The 16,915-nt window shown below is 43.1% G+C and overlaps 1 protein-coding gene across 3 annotated transcripts in view; it reads left to right on the forward strand.

The window, feature by feature from the left end:
- Positions 1-16,915, forward strand: part of SULF2 (sulfatase 2) — a 248,316-nt gene that overhangs the window by 164,746 nt on the left and 66,655 nt on the right. For all 3 annotated transcript variants that reach the window (XM_073309507.2, XM_078848175.1, XM_078848174.1), the window contains 2 exons: positions 11,636-11,787; positions 16,045-16,214. In XM_073309507.2, coding sequence (XP_073165608.1) covers positions 11,636-11,787; positions 16,045-16,214 — 322 coding nt within the window. The remainder of the gene's footprint in view (positions 1-11,635; positions 11,788-16,044; positions 16,215-16,915) is intronic.

Raw genomic sequence — 16,915 nt, forward strand, 5'->3', positions numbered from 1 at the left:
GTTTTGTTGTTAGGTTGCTGATCAATTAGGGAACATGCTCGTTTAAAGTTGTGCAATGCTCCCTTATAACGTTATTTGGCAGCTGCCTGCTTTGTTCACTGCTTGCAGGAAGGGCAGCCTGTTGGAGCGAGCTGGTAGGGGCTTGGAAACAGAGTGGACCAGCAGCCCCCCTATCAGCTCCCCACTCCCCTAAGTTCCCTGTAAGGCAGCCGCCCATCAGGCTATCAATTGCCAGCAGTTCAGCTGTCCTTCCCCCCACTGCCATGTGCTGCTCCTGCCCTCTGCCTTGGAGCTGCTTCCGGGAGCCTCCTGCTTGCTGTGAAGGGGAGGGGAGAAGAGGGGGGGCTAATTTCAGGGTGTCCCCTTGCCCCCTACTCCTGCCTGCCCCTCCCCCCCACTTACCCCTTCTCTATATAGAGCAAGATGGGCACAGGACAGAGAGAGATTAATGGTGCAGCTGGTATCTCAACTTCCTGATCTTTTTAAAGGCAATGTACTTAGAATGGTGTCAGGGGCAATGCACATCTCTCTCTCTCTCTCTCTCACTATTTCACATCATGATGATTCAGGCATCACAGCTTTCACCATGCAAAGAGGAAATGTTACATCTGAAGACTGGAGGATAAATCCTAAGAATGTGATTCTTTTTGGGCTTGTGTTGCAAAAAGAGGTAGTAATGCCATGTGGTCAGTTTCTAATGTACTATGCTTTGAGGAGTTTGGGGAGGAGGGCAGAGGGGGAAGCATTCTGGGAAAGTAGCAAACTAGAATAGTCACAGCTGGCCGTCAAGATCTGTAAAGGTTTGAGTGGACTGACCTAGTGGCAGGGCATTGCATTGCTAAATTGAGTTCTGAATTACATTTCCAATGTTACTGCTTTTCACCTCTGGCATCAACTGAGGGAAACAATGTAGTCATGTTTCAGAGTAACAGCCATGTTAGTCTGTATTCGCAAAAAGAAAAGGAGTACTTGTGGCACCTTAGAGACTAACCAATTTATTTGAGCATAAGCTTGAAAGCTCATGCTCAAATAAATTGGTTAGTCTCTAAGGTGCCACAAGTACTCCTTTTCTTTTTGCGAATGTAGTCATGACATTCTTGGCAGTCTCCTATCTAATCTTAAAACAAACCATTTTGAGAATATGGCTGATAGGGCTTTTCTCCATTCAGCACGTGCTGGCTTATTTCAGGAAAAGGGATCTGGGCCTTACAAATGTAATCTTGCTTCCTTTACTTGAATAGTCCCATTGGTTTTAATGGGAGCACACTCTGTCCCATTGTTTCCATTGGGCCTACCTACCTGAGAAAGACAAACAGGAGTTGGCTTATTATCTGCATTCTTCTGTTTTAATTCCTTATTGACCACTTCAAAATATTTTGGTAAAATTCTTCTCTTTTAGTTGGCTCCACTCACCGCCCCCATCAGCCAGCCTGAGCCAGTAAATAACCACTGGGACTGAGCCTTGGTTGCAGCTGAGGAATGTGCATTACAGACTCAGGAGGGTGCACAAAGATATTGTAAAACGTACCTTTATGTTCCCTTAGGTGTGTACCAGACCCATCCCCTGGCATAAATTAGAGCAGTCTAGTGGCTGCTGTAATTGCACTGGCTGCCGATGGCCCCCTAGGTTTTTTAGAGCAATCAGGAATCAGCGGATCATCGGGATATCCTTTTTCACTCCAGCCCCAAATTCTAAATCAACTTCTGGGAGAAGGGGATGGGTATGGGTCCTGACCCCTACTCAAACTCTAAGCCAGTAGAGGTTTCTCTGCAGTGATGGGCGGGGTACACAAGCTTTAGGGCAGCTTTGTGCCGACAGCACACTGTAATGCACAGTGTGCAACAGACTTTTTAAAGAATGCACCTAATACTTCTCTTTCTTTAATTCTAGCTGACTGTTAAGTTCCTCAAAGATTTCATCATTTTCAAGGACTATGTGGCAGATGCACTAAATCTCTGATTTCCAGCAAACATTTCCTGGTTTTAAAAAAAAAATCCCTGTGAGCCAAGCTGTGCCATTGCTTGTACCCAAGAATCAATGGAGTTGGATGGGGTTTGAGGTGCAAAATGTGGCCCTAAACTCTCCTTTTCATCTTTCAAAAAGGATTTTGTGTATAAGAACCTATTGTATATTTTCTATGGCTCATAAGATTTATAACTATTACTGAGCTAATAATACTTATGGCCAATATTTTAACTTTTTGCGGCAGAGCTACAATTCCTATTATTACTAAATGCTAAGGGTCAGATTTTCAACTGGTCAGTTCAACACAATTTTCAGAAGAGCTCAGGAGCTCAGCTTCCATTTAGGCACCTAATTGAAGGCCAGATTTTCAGTAGCGCTACCTAATGTACTGAGGTCTTTTGAAAATCTGTCCTTTTATTTTGGTGCCTAACAGAGCTGAGCTCTTCTGAAAAACTGTCCCTGAGGGACAGATTTTATACTGACTACCATTGGAGTAAATGGCCACATTCTTAACTGAGATCTATCAATGTTACACCACTTTAAATCCATTCACTTTGTTGGACTTAATCCTAGAGTACACTACCAGTGTGAGTGCAGAATTCGGTCCGATGTGAGTTCTGAACTTGACCTTGAGAGTTTGTGCTTGTTAGTCCACATAAATACCTTGCCTTGCTGAAAACTCTCTCACTTAGAATCATAGAATATCAGGGTTGGAAGGGACCTCAGGAGGTCATCTAGTCCAACCCCCTGCTCAAAAGCAGGACCCATACCCAATTAAATCTTACACGTGATTTTGTCTGAATGCCTTTTACAAAGCAAGAAAGTATTACAAAATAATTTTGGCTAGATACATAATAGGAATCAGAGCAGAAATGCTGCTTTTCCATTCAAAATTGAATAGTTGCAAATTTTAGTTCAAACACTTGACCTGGAAAAATTAGAAACAGAAATTCAGAGGAATAAACAAACTCATATGGCAAACTTTCAGATTGGCAGCTAAAAACCTTAACAAATGGTTGGAAAGACGGCTACTAAAAATATATCAGAATGAACACAAAGTTCTACAAAGTACTTGACACATGATATCCAATTTGGAATGTAGAAGGTTAATGGTTATGGCACAGAGGTTTGAAGTTAATTACTGCAGGTGTATGCAGTTTAACAGGGTGTTAACTGGGTAGCAGGTGGATATAAATAAGTAGCACAGGGGGTATATAAAGAGTTTTGAGGGGAAGAAGTAATAGTATAAACTCTTAGCTCTTGTACCCCGTAATAAGGAGAAACCTGACTTTGCTTTTCTGAGGTTCAGTCTTCATTGCACTATTTTGTTAACAAAACTATTTAGAAATATAAATCTGTATGCTAAAATTTGGGAATCATGTAAATTAAATTGGAGATGAGAGAGCCCTATTAGGCTGTTTCTAGGTCATTCAACCCAGGGCAAGAATGCTGCTTATAATATATTTTTCTAGTGCATAATCCCACTGTAGGCTTAAATATCATAAGAGATTTAGCTTCCACTGCTTCTCATGGGGGAAACTATTCCATAATGTAACATATCACCGTCAGGATGTTATTAATGATATTCCCCCTGTGCATTTGTTTCTTAATTTCATCCTGTTACCTATTTTAAAGGAACATAAGCACTCTGATTTTATGGTTAAACTGAAGTGCATAAAGATTCTTGATCCCTAGTTAACAAAAACTTATCTAAATAAAAAAGAAACTATGATTATATAGCACTAAATATGACTTGAACTCCATTGTCAAGGCGAATGAGTGAAGAGAAGTAACTGTGGCCTTGATTCTGTCTCTCACCAATTTTACATTCATGAAACTCCATTGATGTCTGCAGAATTACTCCCAATCTAAACTGGAATAAGTGAGATTAGACTCAGGGTAAATCTACACTACGAAATTAGGTTGATATTATAGAAGTTGATTTTTAGAAATCGATTTTGTACAGTCCACACTAAACGCATTAAGTCGGCGGAATGCATCCTCACTACTGTGGTTAGCATTGACTTACGGAGCGGTGCTCTGTGGGTAGCTATCCCACAGTTCCCGCAGTCTCTGCCACCCATTGGAATTCTGGGTTAAGCTCCCAATGCCTGATGGGGCAAAAACATTGTCGTGGGTGGTTTTGGGTACATGTCGTCAGTCTCCTCTCGCTCCATGAAAACAACGGCAGACAGTCGTTTCGCGACTTTTTTCTGCGCAGACACCATACCATGGCAAACGTGCAGCCCGCTCAGCTCAGCTCACCGACACAGCTGCTGTTGTGTCCTGGGTGCTGCTGGCAGCAGACGGTGCAGTAGGTCTGCTAACCATTGTCATTCACCGCTTCCGCTGCAACTCTGCTCTCCTGCAGTTCGGGGGGTCTGTTCTGGTCCTCCTGGGTACTGCTAACGGTCGTCATACACTGCTTCCGCTGCAACTCTGCTCTCCTGCAGACGCCATAACACAGCAAGCATGGAGCCCATTCAGATCATCGTGGCAGTTATGAGCTTTGTAAACACCTTGCACATTATCCTGCAGTATATGCAGAATCAGAACCTGAAAAAGCAGGTGAGGAGGCGACGGCAGCGTGGTGACAAGAGTGATGAGGACATGGACACAGACTTCTCTCAAAGCACGGGCCCCGGCAGTTTGGCCATCCTGGTGGCAATGGGGCAGGCTCATGCCGTGGAACGCTGATTCTGGGCCTGTGAAACAAGCACAGACTGGTGGGACCGCATACTGTTGCAGGTCTGGGATGATTCCCAGTGGCTACGAAAATTTTGCATGCGTAAGGGCACTTTCATGGAACTTTGTGACTTGCTTTCCCCTGCCATGAAGCACAAAAATAAATAAACACGCTTGCTTTTAAACCATGTATTATATTTACAAAGGCACACTCACCAGAGGTGCCTTCTCTGGCTTCATGGTCCAGGAGCCCGTGTTGGGAGGGTATTGGCTCCAGGGTGATAAACAGTTCCTGGCTGTCGGGAAGAATGGTTTCTCCACTTGCCTGCTATGCGCTATCATCGTTGTCCTCCTCCTTCTCATCCCCAAAATCCTCATGCCTGCTGCGTGAGAGTCCCCGCTTGCAGGTGTCCACAGAAAGGGTGAGGTAATAGTAGGAGTTGCATGCAGTTCATCATAGAAGCGGCATGTGTGGGGCTCTGACCCAGAGCGGCCATTTGCCTCTTTGGTTTTTTGGTAGGCTTGCCTGAGCTCCTTAATTTTCATACAGCATTGCTGCGGATCCCTGTTGTAGCCTCTGTCTATCATGCCCTTGGAGATTTTGGCAAATATATTGGCCTTTCGTCTTTTGGAACGGAGTTCTGATAGCACGAATTTGTCTCCCCGTACAGTGATCAGATCCAGTACCTCCCGTTCGGTCCATGCTGGAGCTCTTTTGCGATTCTGGGACTGCATGGTCACCTGTGCTGATGAGCTCGCCACACTGGCCAAACAGGAAATGAAATTCAGAAGTTCCCAGGACTTTTCCTCTGTACCTGGCTAGTGCATCTGAGTTGAAAGTGCTGTCCAGAGTAGTCACAATGGAGCACTCTGGGATAGCTCCTGGAGGCCAATACCATCGAATTGCATCCACACTACCCCCAAACTTGACCCGGCGATGTCGATTTCAGTGCTAATCCCCTCATTGGGGAGGAGTACAGAAATCGATTTTAAGAGCCCTTTAAGTCTACAAAAATGGCTTCGTCTTGTGGATGGGTACAGGGATAAATCGATCTAACGCTGCTAAATTGGACCTAAACTTGTAGTGTAGACCAGGGCTAAGTCCCTTTATCCTTAATTCCCAGTGTTGCGCCTTGGCATCACAGCCCAGGTGGGATGAAATGAGATGAATAATTTCCCCCATCATTCTAATGATCCAGCTAGGAACAGCCTCTTAATTTCCACTTGAATTTAGAGCCATGGAAAGAGATTTGAATATCCTTTCTGTTGTAACATTTCATTTTTTGGAAATGTATCCTTAAAATCTAAAAATGATCATAAAAAAGCCTTGTAAGAATGGGTAGGGAGGAGCATTGACTTGAGAGTTTGCCATGATCGTAAATGCACTCTTTTAGATCATTTTCAAACTGAGAAGTCTGTTCTTTTGGTTTTGCTCTGTAGACTGCTTGTTGTCAGGCCAGATTAACTTTTTAAACCATGAATTTGGGGATCTAATATATTTATAAATTAATTGTTATCAAAAGAAATCTTTATATCACAACAAGCAGCAAATTATTACGTGCTCTGTTCTTGTTTTTTATCCTTCAGCAAAATGTTTCTTCAAACTCTTGCTGCAACTCCAACATGCACTGAAAGCTGTTCCAGGTGGTTGGGAGTGGTGGAAACTTTGGGGAGCCGAGAACTTGGTGGGGTCATAAAATCTGGCAGGAGAGGTTACCTTGTATACAGGACTTGTCATTTAGTTTCATCCTATCTGCCGTAGACCCTGCTTCACCTATTCATGGGAGAGACTATGTTGTGTAGTCGTTTTTTTAAACCCACTTTATTATTACATGTATAAAAAGCATTTAAAACCATCTGGATATATTTTTACAGTTACTTCATAGACTGGATGTTGGAACACAGCTGTGCATATATAGCTGTGGTCCCTGAAAATGTTTGCTAATGAAATCCTGGAGCAGTCTTGAGCTGGATGCACTGAAGGCTTGCATTCTCCACTGAGCAGCTGTCTATTTTGATGGGCTGGACTGAAGCAGAAAAAGAAAATTGTGTTAGACAGAAGCTTTACGCTATGAAAGCAAAATCTTCCCCAGCAGAAAAAGAGCTTTACTGTAGCTCCATATTCTGTAGCACAAAGGAGCAACGTTCGGAAGAGTTTAAATAATGAGCTTTTTAAGGTTCTTGAGAGGAAGGAACGGAGAAAGAGAGATGTGAAATGGAAGGTTAGAAACAGTAGAGAAAATTACTTTGACATCCATGAAAGATTATAAAGCTGTCCTGAACATACAATGGTGGATATGCAAAAGGTGCTGGAAGGAACTTCCCTCCGACTTTCCTTTAATGCCTCTGCTGAATGACAATGAAGTAATTCTTTGCAGAGTCCTGCTTTCCTGCGTTCTTTAGCTGGCTCAGCCAAAGGCTTGAGGAACTGACTGGTAAACTGGAAACTGGGCTTCCATGAATGGGGTGAGGAGCGGTGCCAAATTACTCTGTTTGGATATAATATATGGGTGAGGCACAAAAGCCTTTAGACTGCCTTGTACATACCTGTCACGGTAGACAACAGTCAATATCTCAATCCATTATCCTCTGATACTGGGCCAAAACAAAACAAAATCTCCTGCTCTGTTTAGTTACCCACATATCATTGTGGTTTGCCTTTCACTTTCTAAATATTGGATGTTGCTCAGAAAGCAAAGTCATTTGAGAAAGTATTTGTGCTGTACAACCCTCTAAAACAGAGGTGGGCTAAACTAAGGCCCTCAGGCCCCATCTGGCCTGCGGGAACATCCTGCCTGGCCCCTAAGCTCCCAGCCAAGGAGGCTAGCCCTCGGCCCCTTCCCTGTTGTCCTCCCTCCCCCGCAGTCACGCTGCCGTGCGGGCAGCACTTTGGGCAGCGGGGCTGTGCGCTGCTGCAGGGCAGCGTGGCAGCATGTCTGGCTCCAGCTGGGTGGCGCGGCTGCCAGACATGCTGCTCTGAGCAGCATGGTGAGGGGGCCGGGACGGGGGGTCCCAGGAGACAGTCGGGACGGGGACCGGGGGGATTGGATAAGCATGGGAGTTCTGGGGTGCCTTTCGGGGACGGGGGTGTGGATAGGGTTGGGGGGGCAGTCAGGGGACATGGAATGGGGGGTTGGAGAGGGGGTGGAGTCCTGGGGGGGCCGGTTTGGGGAGTGGGGTACCAGGAGGGGGCGGTCAGGGGACAAGGAGCAGGGTGGGTTGGATGGGTCAGAAGTTCTGAGGGGGGCAGTCGGGTCAGGAAGTCGGAGGGGTTGAATAGGGGGCGGGGGGCAGGCTGTTTGGGGAGGCACAGCCTTCCCTACCTGGCCCTCCATACAGTTTTGCAACCCCAATGTGGCCCTTGGGTCAAAAAGTTTGCCCACCCCTGCTCTAAGAGGACGTGACAATTTTTATCCATTTACAGTAAAGTGGATTTTGCTTTGCTAGTTGCTGTCATCTTAGTTTGTCTGATTTTTGTGACTGTGGTCTCATTAAAGTGGGAAGTGTCATCTGTTAATTAGAACAGGGGAACTAGAATTCTTCACAATGCTGCTGACTCGGTCACAGACTTACAAGAGAGAAGGTGGGTGAGGTAATATCTTTCACTGGACCAACTTCTGTTGGTGAGGGAGACGAGCTTTTGAGTTTATACAGCCCTCTTCGGCAGTTCTGGGAAATATAGGGCTTGTATTCACCTACAGAACTACAGCAGTGCAGCTGCACCACTGTAGCACTTTAGGGACGACACATTTATGCCAGCAGGAGAGCTTCTCCCATTGGTGTAGTTAATCCACCTCCCTCAGAGACGGTAGGTATGTCGACAGGAGAAGCTATCCCATTGATGTAGCTCTGTTTACACAGCGGGTTAGGTTGGTATAACTGAGTTGCTCAGGGGTGTGGATTTTTCACACCCCTGAATGATGTGTGTATATATACCTATACAGATCTATGGTGTAGACCAGGCCTCACTCATGTCACAGCTAAATACAAAATAGAACAGATTGTTTAGCATAAATAACTAACACACATTTCAAGGGCCCATTCAAGGTGAAGTGGCCCATTAACACCCTTGGAGAGAAGAGGAAGTGGGGAGGAAAAGCAGAGGGGCATGGTGGGGTTGCTGTAATAAGGCATGAATCCAGAGTCACTAGTCAGTCCATGACTTCTGGTGTCTAGCAAAGTTATGGATTTAAGCTCCCAGGCTTGCCTTTTGAAAGTGTTGTGCTGGTTTCCTTTGAGGATGACAACTTATAAGTCTGATATAGAGTGATCGCTTTGTGAAAAGTGTTCATCCACAGGTAATGTGATTTTTTTTTTTTGTCTTTTATCATTTTCCTATGTGAGTTCATTCAAGAGCTCAGTGATTGTCTGGTTTCACCCACATAGTTGCTATCGGGGCATTTAGTGCACTGGATGAGGTACACCGCGTGTTGTGATAGGCATGTGTAGGACCCATGGATCTTGAAAAATGTGTTGTGGAAGTTGTTGATCACTGTAGTAGTGGAGATATGACTGCAGGTTTTGTGCTGTGTCTGGTACTGCATTGAGTTGGTGTGTCTTGGTCTGTGAGGAGCTTGCTTCTGATGATGAGCTTGGAGAGGCTGGGGGGTTGTTTGAAGGCAAGAAGAGGGGAGTCAGAAAAGATTTCTTTCAGGATGGGGTCACCCACCTTTCCTGTAATATTCTGGGATCAACATGGCTACGACACTGCATACAGACTTACAAATCAGTTAACCCACCTGTGGCTCAGTTATTCATCTGTAAAATAACAAAAACGATGTTAACCCACGTTTGAAAAGTTGTTTAAGCTCCTAGGATGACTTGCAAAATATTTACTGTATTTATTCATTCATGTCTCTTCAATGGATCTTCTATTTCCACATACTGTCTTCTGTATATTAGACCATAATTCTTTCAGCACTTACATCCGTTTTAAAAGATCTCAGATTTTGACTCCATTAGTCATGGCTAGGGAGACACATTACTTGACCACCTTAATTTTCTGTTGAAGAGGATGATGGATAAGCTTTTTCCAATTACATTTTGAAATTCTGCTGTAGCTCTTCAGGTCGGTCCTTATTCACTAAATGTCCCTGGGAAGTTGTCCATTTATTCACTGCTTTGAAATATTTCCATCTTTATTGCTAGTCCCGTGTTCCCCATAGTGCTAGTTCCACTGAGCTTTTGGGTCAGATTCTCAGCTGGTGAAGTCAGTGGAGCAATGTCAAGTTATGCCACCTGATGATCTGTCCCTTTGTCCTCAGGTACATTTTACCCATTATTTTTTTTATCATATCTAGATTGTGCACTTTAACTTTGCATCCGATGAAGTGAGCTGTAGCTCACGAAAGCTCATGCTCAAATAAATTGGTTAGTCTCTAAGGTGCCACAAGTACTCCTTTTCTTTTTGCGAATACAGACTAACACGGCTGTTACTCTGAAACTTTAACTTCTGTGTCTTATCCAGTAGGAACTGTGCTATTGGTGGATGATAAGGGGATCTCTCTCACATTGACTTAATTCACTTTGGGAGAAATCCTTAGATGGTGCAAAAAAGCATATTTCTATTGACTTCATTGTAGCTGTAGCCATTTGCACCAGCTGAGAATCTGGCCCACCAATTTCATGAAAATCCTCCAGATATGCACAAATGTAAGGGAGGTCAGAATCAGGCACTATTGCTAAGATTTTCAAAACTGCCTGAGGAATAGGGAATCCAATTCCCAATAAAAATGTATGGGAATTGTGTGTCCAAATCCCTTAGTCTCCTTTGAAAATCTCAATCTACAGCTTTAGGGGAAAATGCTGATCTCAGATCACTCTACTGCAATCTTCTGCTCTCTCTGCATACACATACATGTCAATTGACAAGAGCATCATCGTGAGTTGCCACATTCATTGTTGAATTCTGGGTTAAAAATCTGTAGAATCTAAAGAGGAACGAGTGATAGCTCTGCTCTAGCCCACTGTGGGTGTCTTTATTCATATAGCAAAGCATTAACAGTTGAGATCCATGGGAGTTGAGTATGAAAAGTGAGTGGGACGTCATTGTCAAGATCCACTCTGCAGATTTGACAGGAGAATATTGCCATAGACCTTATCAGAGTGGATAGAACATTCGTGCATTTCAGCACAGCAACCTTACATTTGTGTAGTAATTAGACAATATGTAAATTATTTAGTGAAAATTGTGTGCTGTTAACTTTTAACATATAAAAACTGCTGTACCAGGATAGCATCACTGGGGGTATTATAACATCCTGGTGAATTTGAGCTTTTTCTGTATAATATTAATATTTTGTATTTTTCTCCTCCATTTTCTGTTAAGTAATTTGTGTCAGTGTATCTGAGGCTTACAGGAGACTGGTCAGTCTAAATAGCCATTCCAGGAGGAAGACTCTCACACCTGCATAGCTTTCTTTAGTGTCTCTTATACTCTTCATTTCTTCTGCCAAACAGGCTGCTGGTCCATTTCTTTTAAGCCTTTGGTTTGAAATTTCATCACTTTGTGAACCGCCTCATTTGTTGTTGGGTCTCCCACACCAGCCTGATGCTGCTGAGCGCTCACTTAGCTGGAGATTGCTTAAATGTGTGTAACCAATAAGAAGAGGGCAGCTAAATTGGGTTGTTCAGGATAGGATGAGGTAAAGTGGCAATTGACATTATTTGAGACATGTTATGCTCAGTTTCACTGACCCTGAATGTGTCAACCACTGTTATAGGTACTTTAAATGCAGTTTCAGTTATTCATTTGGTCTGGTTTATTTCTTATACAAGTGGTGTGTAAATGCAAATGACCTATAATGTTAGAGAGCTCTGAAATTCAGGGAAGGCTGTACAGAGAATTTTGTAAGACATCTCACTATGTGCAGTCCATGTTAAACGTACCTGGATGAAGACAAAAACTGAAGTGTGTGGTAAAATGTGGTCTCTGAGGTGCTTGTATTATACCTACTTATTCTAGCTCTCCTTTCTCTCCTCCAGCTTTCTTTGGGAAGTACCTTAATGAATACAATGGTTCCTATGTGCCTCCTGGCTGGAAAGAATGGGTTGGATTACTTAAAAACTCTCGCTTTTACAACTACACACTCTGTAGAAATGGCGTGAAGGAGAAGCATGGATTTGACTACTCTAGGGTAGGTCCTATTGATTTATTTTGTATTTTTTCCTTTTGGACATGATTGCAAGAAGAATACAAACACTTTATGGATTCAGTCTAAATTAAAGTATTCTTTTCATAATTGAAAGACAGTGTACATTCTTTTCATAATTGAAAGACAGTGCTAGTCCATGTACACGTCCTAAGGCTGTAAAAACTTCTATATGTCTTACAAGCTGAGAAATGGATTTAATTGCATCAAGACTGGTAAATTCCACTGCTCTGCACTTCAGTTAACACTCATGGGGCCGGCCTCTGGCCTGTTAGTGGTGTACAGCTGGAGAAATAAAACTGACTTCAGTGGGGTTTCACAAGTGTAAATGAAATTAGTATCTGTTTCTTTCTGCTTAGGGTGGGTGGGTGGATTGGTTTGTTTGTAAGTCGAGTGACTTACCGGTACTCTGGGGCCAGCGCCTAGGGCGGAAGGGGCGGTGTTGAGGGGGTCAGAGCCAGCCCCAGCCCACCTTGTAAGGTAAGTCCCCCCCCCCCCCCACCGGGGTAGCAGCAGCTGCCCGGGACTCCGGGGGCTATTTAAAGGGCCCATGGCTCCCCTCTTCTACTGCTCTGGCCCTTTAAATTGTCGCCGGAGCCCTGGGGAATTGGTGGGGTTCCAGCGGCTATTTAAAGGACCGGGGCAGCAGAGGCAGCTGGAGCCCCGGCCCTTTAAATAGCCCCCGGAGCCCCCGCTACCCCAGGGCTCTGGGGGCTATTTAAAGGGCCCGCGGCTCCCCTGCTTCTACCGCCCCGGTCCTTTAAATAGCCGTCGGAGCCCTGGAGTAGCGGCGGTGGGGCTCCAGCGGCTATTTAAAGGGCCTGGGCGGTAGAAGCAGGGGAGCCCCAGGCTCTTTAAATAGCTGCCGGAGCCCTGCAGTCGCTACCCCAGAGCTCCAGCAGCGGGGCTCTGGAGGCAATTTAAAGGGCCTGGGGTTCCAGCCACCGGGGTGTACTGGCTTACTTTCACCTCTGTTTGTATGTGTGTATTTATTAAGTGAAAGCCTGTTTCATGGTCACAGTATGATAATTTTGGGGAGTCCATAGTGCATCACACATTAAAACCACACCACCAATCCACACATTAAAACTGTCCTTGTTATGTGAATGCTGTGGATGTGTAACTGTTACATATATCTCTTTCTAAAGTACTTGAGGATACTCTACCTTGACTTAGCTCACTAAAATGTTCAGCACCCATCTCCCCAGCACAGGCCCCACCACTTCCCTTTCTCATCTCACGCTGTATAATGTCTACTAACAAGGAGAATGTTTACTTGAGCAAAATGCATGCATTTGTCAAAGCCGCCAGCTTGTGTGATTTCCTAAAGTGGGTTGCAGAATCTCTGATTTATGGCTGTAAATAATTTATTGGTAAACTCCTTTGGTTAGAAAAACTGGAACCTGAAGGAAACAGTTCAAGAGTGAAACAGGGCATTGTTTGAAGGAGGGGGGAAAAGCAAATGGTTGCTAAGTGACATCATGTGGTTCTGGATTTAGAAGTAAAAGGTTATAATTATAGTTAACTATAACTATAATTAATTCTCTCTGTAAGATCATAATCATTTGTAAGATAGTGGTGGATTGATCAGTATTGGAAACATGCTACTGTATGTTTCCTTCCCTCCTTTTATGTTTTTCTTTTAATAACTAAATTGTCCACTAAGAGACAAGTTGAAGTAACGTGACTTCAGAGAGATTGTTTTAATGACTCTTCCACATCATAAAACAAATACCTTTTTGTTTCTAACATCTCTGCCCCACTGGCACATAAGTTAGCAAAGCCCAGTTTAGTGCTTCCTTGAGCTATTGACCTCTTAGTTGTACAAATTAAATATTTGAGATCCTAATTAAATACAAAGTTCATATTAAAGGATAACTGTCATGTTAAGAATTATATTTTTAAAACAGATATCCTTATTAAAAATACCGTTAAAGAAAAAATCTCATTTTTAATATTATTATGTTAGTTTACTTTTTGTTAACTCTTATTTTAGACAATTAAGACCACAATTTTCAAAAGTGAGTATTGGGCACTGTTCCCTCTAAGCTGTGTGCGTGTGTGCGCACGCACACAGATCCTAAACCCCGCGCACATGGCGAAACACCGTGCGCACAAAAATTTACACAGAAGCATAACAATTTGCACAGAAGAATTTTTTTGCGCACACAGCCTGTCAAAAATTAGAGGGAACATTGGTAGTGGGTACATGCTCTCTGAAAATCAGGCCCATTAAAAATATTTCAAGCTTGGCACCCTACAAATTGATGCAAACAAAATCATTATTAACTTTTTACAATCTAAATATTAGCCAGAAAATGTACTAGTCAGTTACACTTTTCCTATCAGTTTCTTATCTATTTAACTTTGTATGCATTAGCATAATTTCCCATATTTAGGTTTTTTAAAACATTGCATTTAATTTTTGAAATCTCTCTTAAGTGGAGGCTTAAATAAAAAATAAATTCATGGCAATATTTCCATTTGGTCTTAGGTTTTGCAAATGCTTATTTTTACAAAATTTTAATTTGAGGGCAATTTTCCATATTCTCTTCACAGGCCAGACCCAAGAACAAAAGGTCTTTCTGTCTTCATTATGTCTTACAGCAGGCTTAGAAAACACATGTATGTTTTAGTTAAATGTGAGTATATTATTACTCCAGGGTTCCCTTTTAGAATGTTGACTTTCAGTTCCTTAATGGACATAAAGAAGAGTTTTTCAGATATAGAGGGTCAGGTCCTCAGCAGATAGGCCTGTGGTTTTTTTGGTGGAGTTATGCTTATCTACACAGGCTTTCATAATTGAAATGAGTTGGTGGTGTCTGCTTTGTTCTCTGTAGATAGTTACTCATATCACGAATACACCACATAATTCAGAACAGAAGGCAGACTTGGATAGGGTACACCAAGGATTGGAATAGCAGGAATGCTTCAAGTCAGGACTGATATGCAAAGGTATATATTGGAGACTGGTCAGCCTGGTTCTGGGAGAGGCAGCAAGCAGTTGTGCTAAGTTTGAACAAAGAAATCAAGTGAGAGAGGCCCCTTTTGAGTAATGAAAGCTGACTTTCTCTTGCACCTCCATGGCAGGGGTGAAGAAGATTGAGAAGGCACTGACTGTACTGTACTTGATTTGTTATATAGCAAAACAGAGTAGTTCAGTCTCCAGGACTGTCAGTCTGACGCCTTTGCATTTCCTTTACTCTATAAAAGGGAGGTGCACTGGGAAGCAAGGGACTGGGCTGATGAAAGAAAGCTGTGCTTGAAGGGAAAACCAGGGAGGTATTCCATCCTCTGTGATGTGAACCACACTCATACTTGGTGACTTGACAAAAGCAAGACACTGCATGTGGTTTTATTTTGCAGGTGAAAAGCCAGTCTCTTTTGTGCTTGTGTTGTTTTACAATAAATAATACCATGCTGGTGTCTGAAACTTATGTTGGTGTATAGAGTTTTCTTGATATGCAGGGAGTGTCACAAAGACGCTGTCTTCAATCCACATGCTTCCAGTATCACAACATGTACTTGATATTTTATAGGATCACCAAGGATGTTCAGTTTGTTTTCCCAGGGGACTCTACTGAGTTTTCAGATTTGTTTTTTAATGGAGACGTCTACCTACCTACCTTTACATTCTTATGCTGCACCCATCATTATGGTATCTGAGTACCGCTCTTATATCTGCCATGCTGAGTCAGACTATTGGTCCAACTAGTCCGGTATCTGGCTGCTAGCCTTAGTAACTGCCTGATGCTTCAGAGGAAGGCAAAAAAGAACCCCCACAAATCAGTTGAGATTTCCAGAGCATTCTTTCAATAGACAATGTGCCTAAATCCTCTTGCATGCTTTGAAAATCTCAACCTCAGAACACAAACAATCCTGTAATTATACATTACCTTTAAAAAATCTAGCCATGCTGTTTGACTGACCCTCTGAACTAGTGAGTTCCCCAGTTTGGTTAGACAAGTGTGAAGAAGCTTTCCTAGTTTTTCTAAATTTAGCTGCCCTTAATATCTTGGAGGGGCCTGTTGTTTTTTCCATACCATTGGATAGAGAGGAAGGAATGTTCTGTTTTTTTTTTATTTATTGTTCATAATTTTAACAACTTAAACTTAGTCTCTCATTACTCTTCCTTTCCAGACTAAATAAGCTGGTTTCCCCTGTCTCTAGTGATACCCAAGACTATCTAGGACTCTAATTGGCTGTTGGAATATTTTATTCAACTTTTTTCTTCTCTTCCAGGATTATCTGACTGACCTGATCACCAATGACAGTATCAGCTTCTTCAGAATCTCAAAGAAGATGTATCCCCATAGGCCAGTATTGATGGTTCTCAGCCACGCTGCTCCTCATGGTCCTGAAGATTCAGCTCCTCAGTATTCACAACTCTTTCCCAACGCTTCACAACACATGTAAGGAAAAATAAAATCCCTGTATTTCCAGGCACAAGAAAAAAGAACTGGGTACATCTGCTGGAAAAACATACTTTGGAGTCCTTAGACTCTTGGCATGTGTTTATCACAGTTAGTAAGAACAGAAGAGTTGGGAATTTTTATATGCATATTCAGAATACTGTAAGCACCTTCAGAGTAGAGACCATATCAGTGGGCCTGAACCAAAGCTGCTTGAAGTCAGTTGAAAGATTCACATTGATGTCATTGAGCTTTGTGTCAAATTCTGTGGCCCTGATTCTCTAAAGTCCTTTTACACTGCTCTGGCCGTGTGTATCTACACAGCCTGTGACAGTGAGCATCCCATCCTGGGTCGAGAGACTCAGGTTTGCAGGGCTTGTGCTAGCAGTCTAAAAATAGCTCTGTAAACCATGCTTTGGAGTTGCAGCTGGGGCTGGAGCTTAGGTTCTGAAACTTAGGGAAGGGGGTGGGCTTCAGAGCACTATCATCAACCCCGCAAGCTCAAGTCAGTTGACCCAGGCTGGGAGGCTCGCTGCTGTGGCTGTGTAGACATACCCCAAGTGGGTGTAAATTTGACTTCAGTGAGACTACTTGGGAGGTATGGTGCTATTCAATGTGTTTTAAGGTGAATCAGAACATGTCCCTTAAATTGTAAGCTCTTCAGGGCTTCAAACTTTACCTCTCTGTGTACATGTGCAGTG

This window comes from Lepidochelys kempii, chromosome 13, assembly GCF_965140285.1.
Source record: "Lepidochelys kempii isolate rLepKem1 chromosome 13, rLepKem1.hap1, whole genome shotgun sequence".
In the NCBI taxonomy this organism is placed as follows: Eukaryota; Metazoa; Chordata; order Testudines; family Cheloniidae; genus Lepidochelys; species Lepidochelys kempii.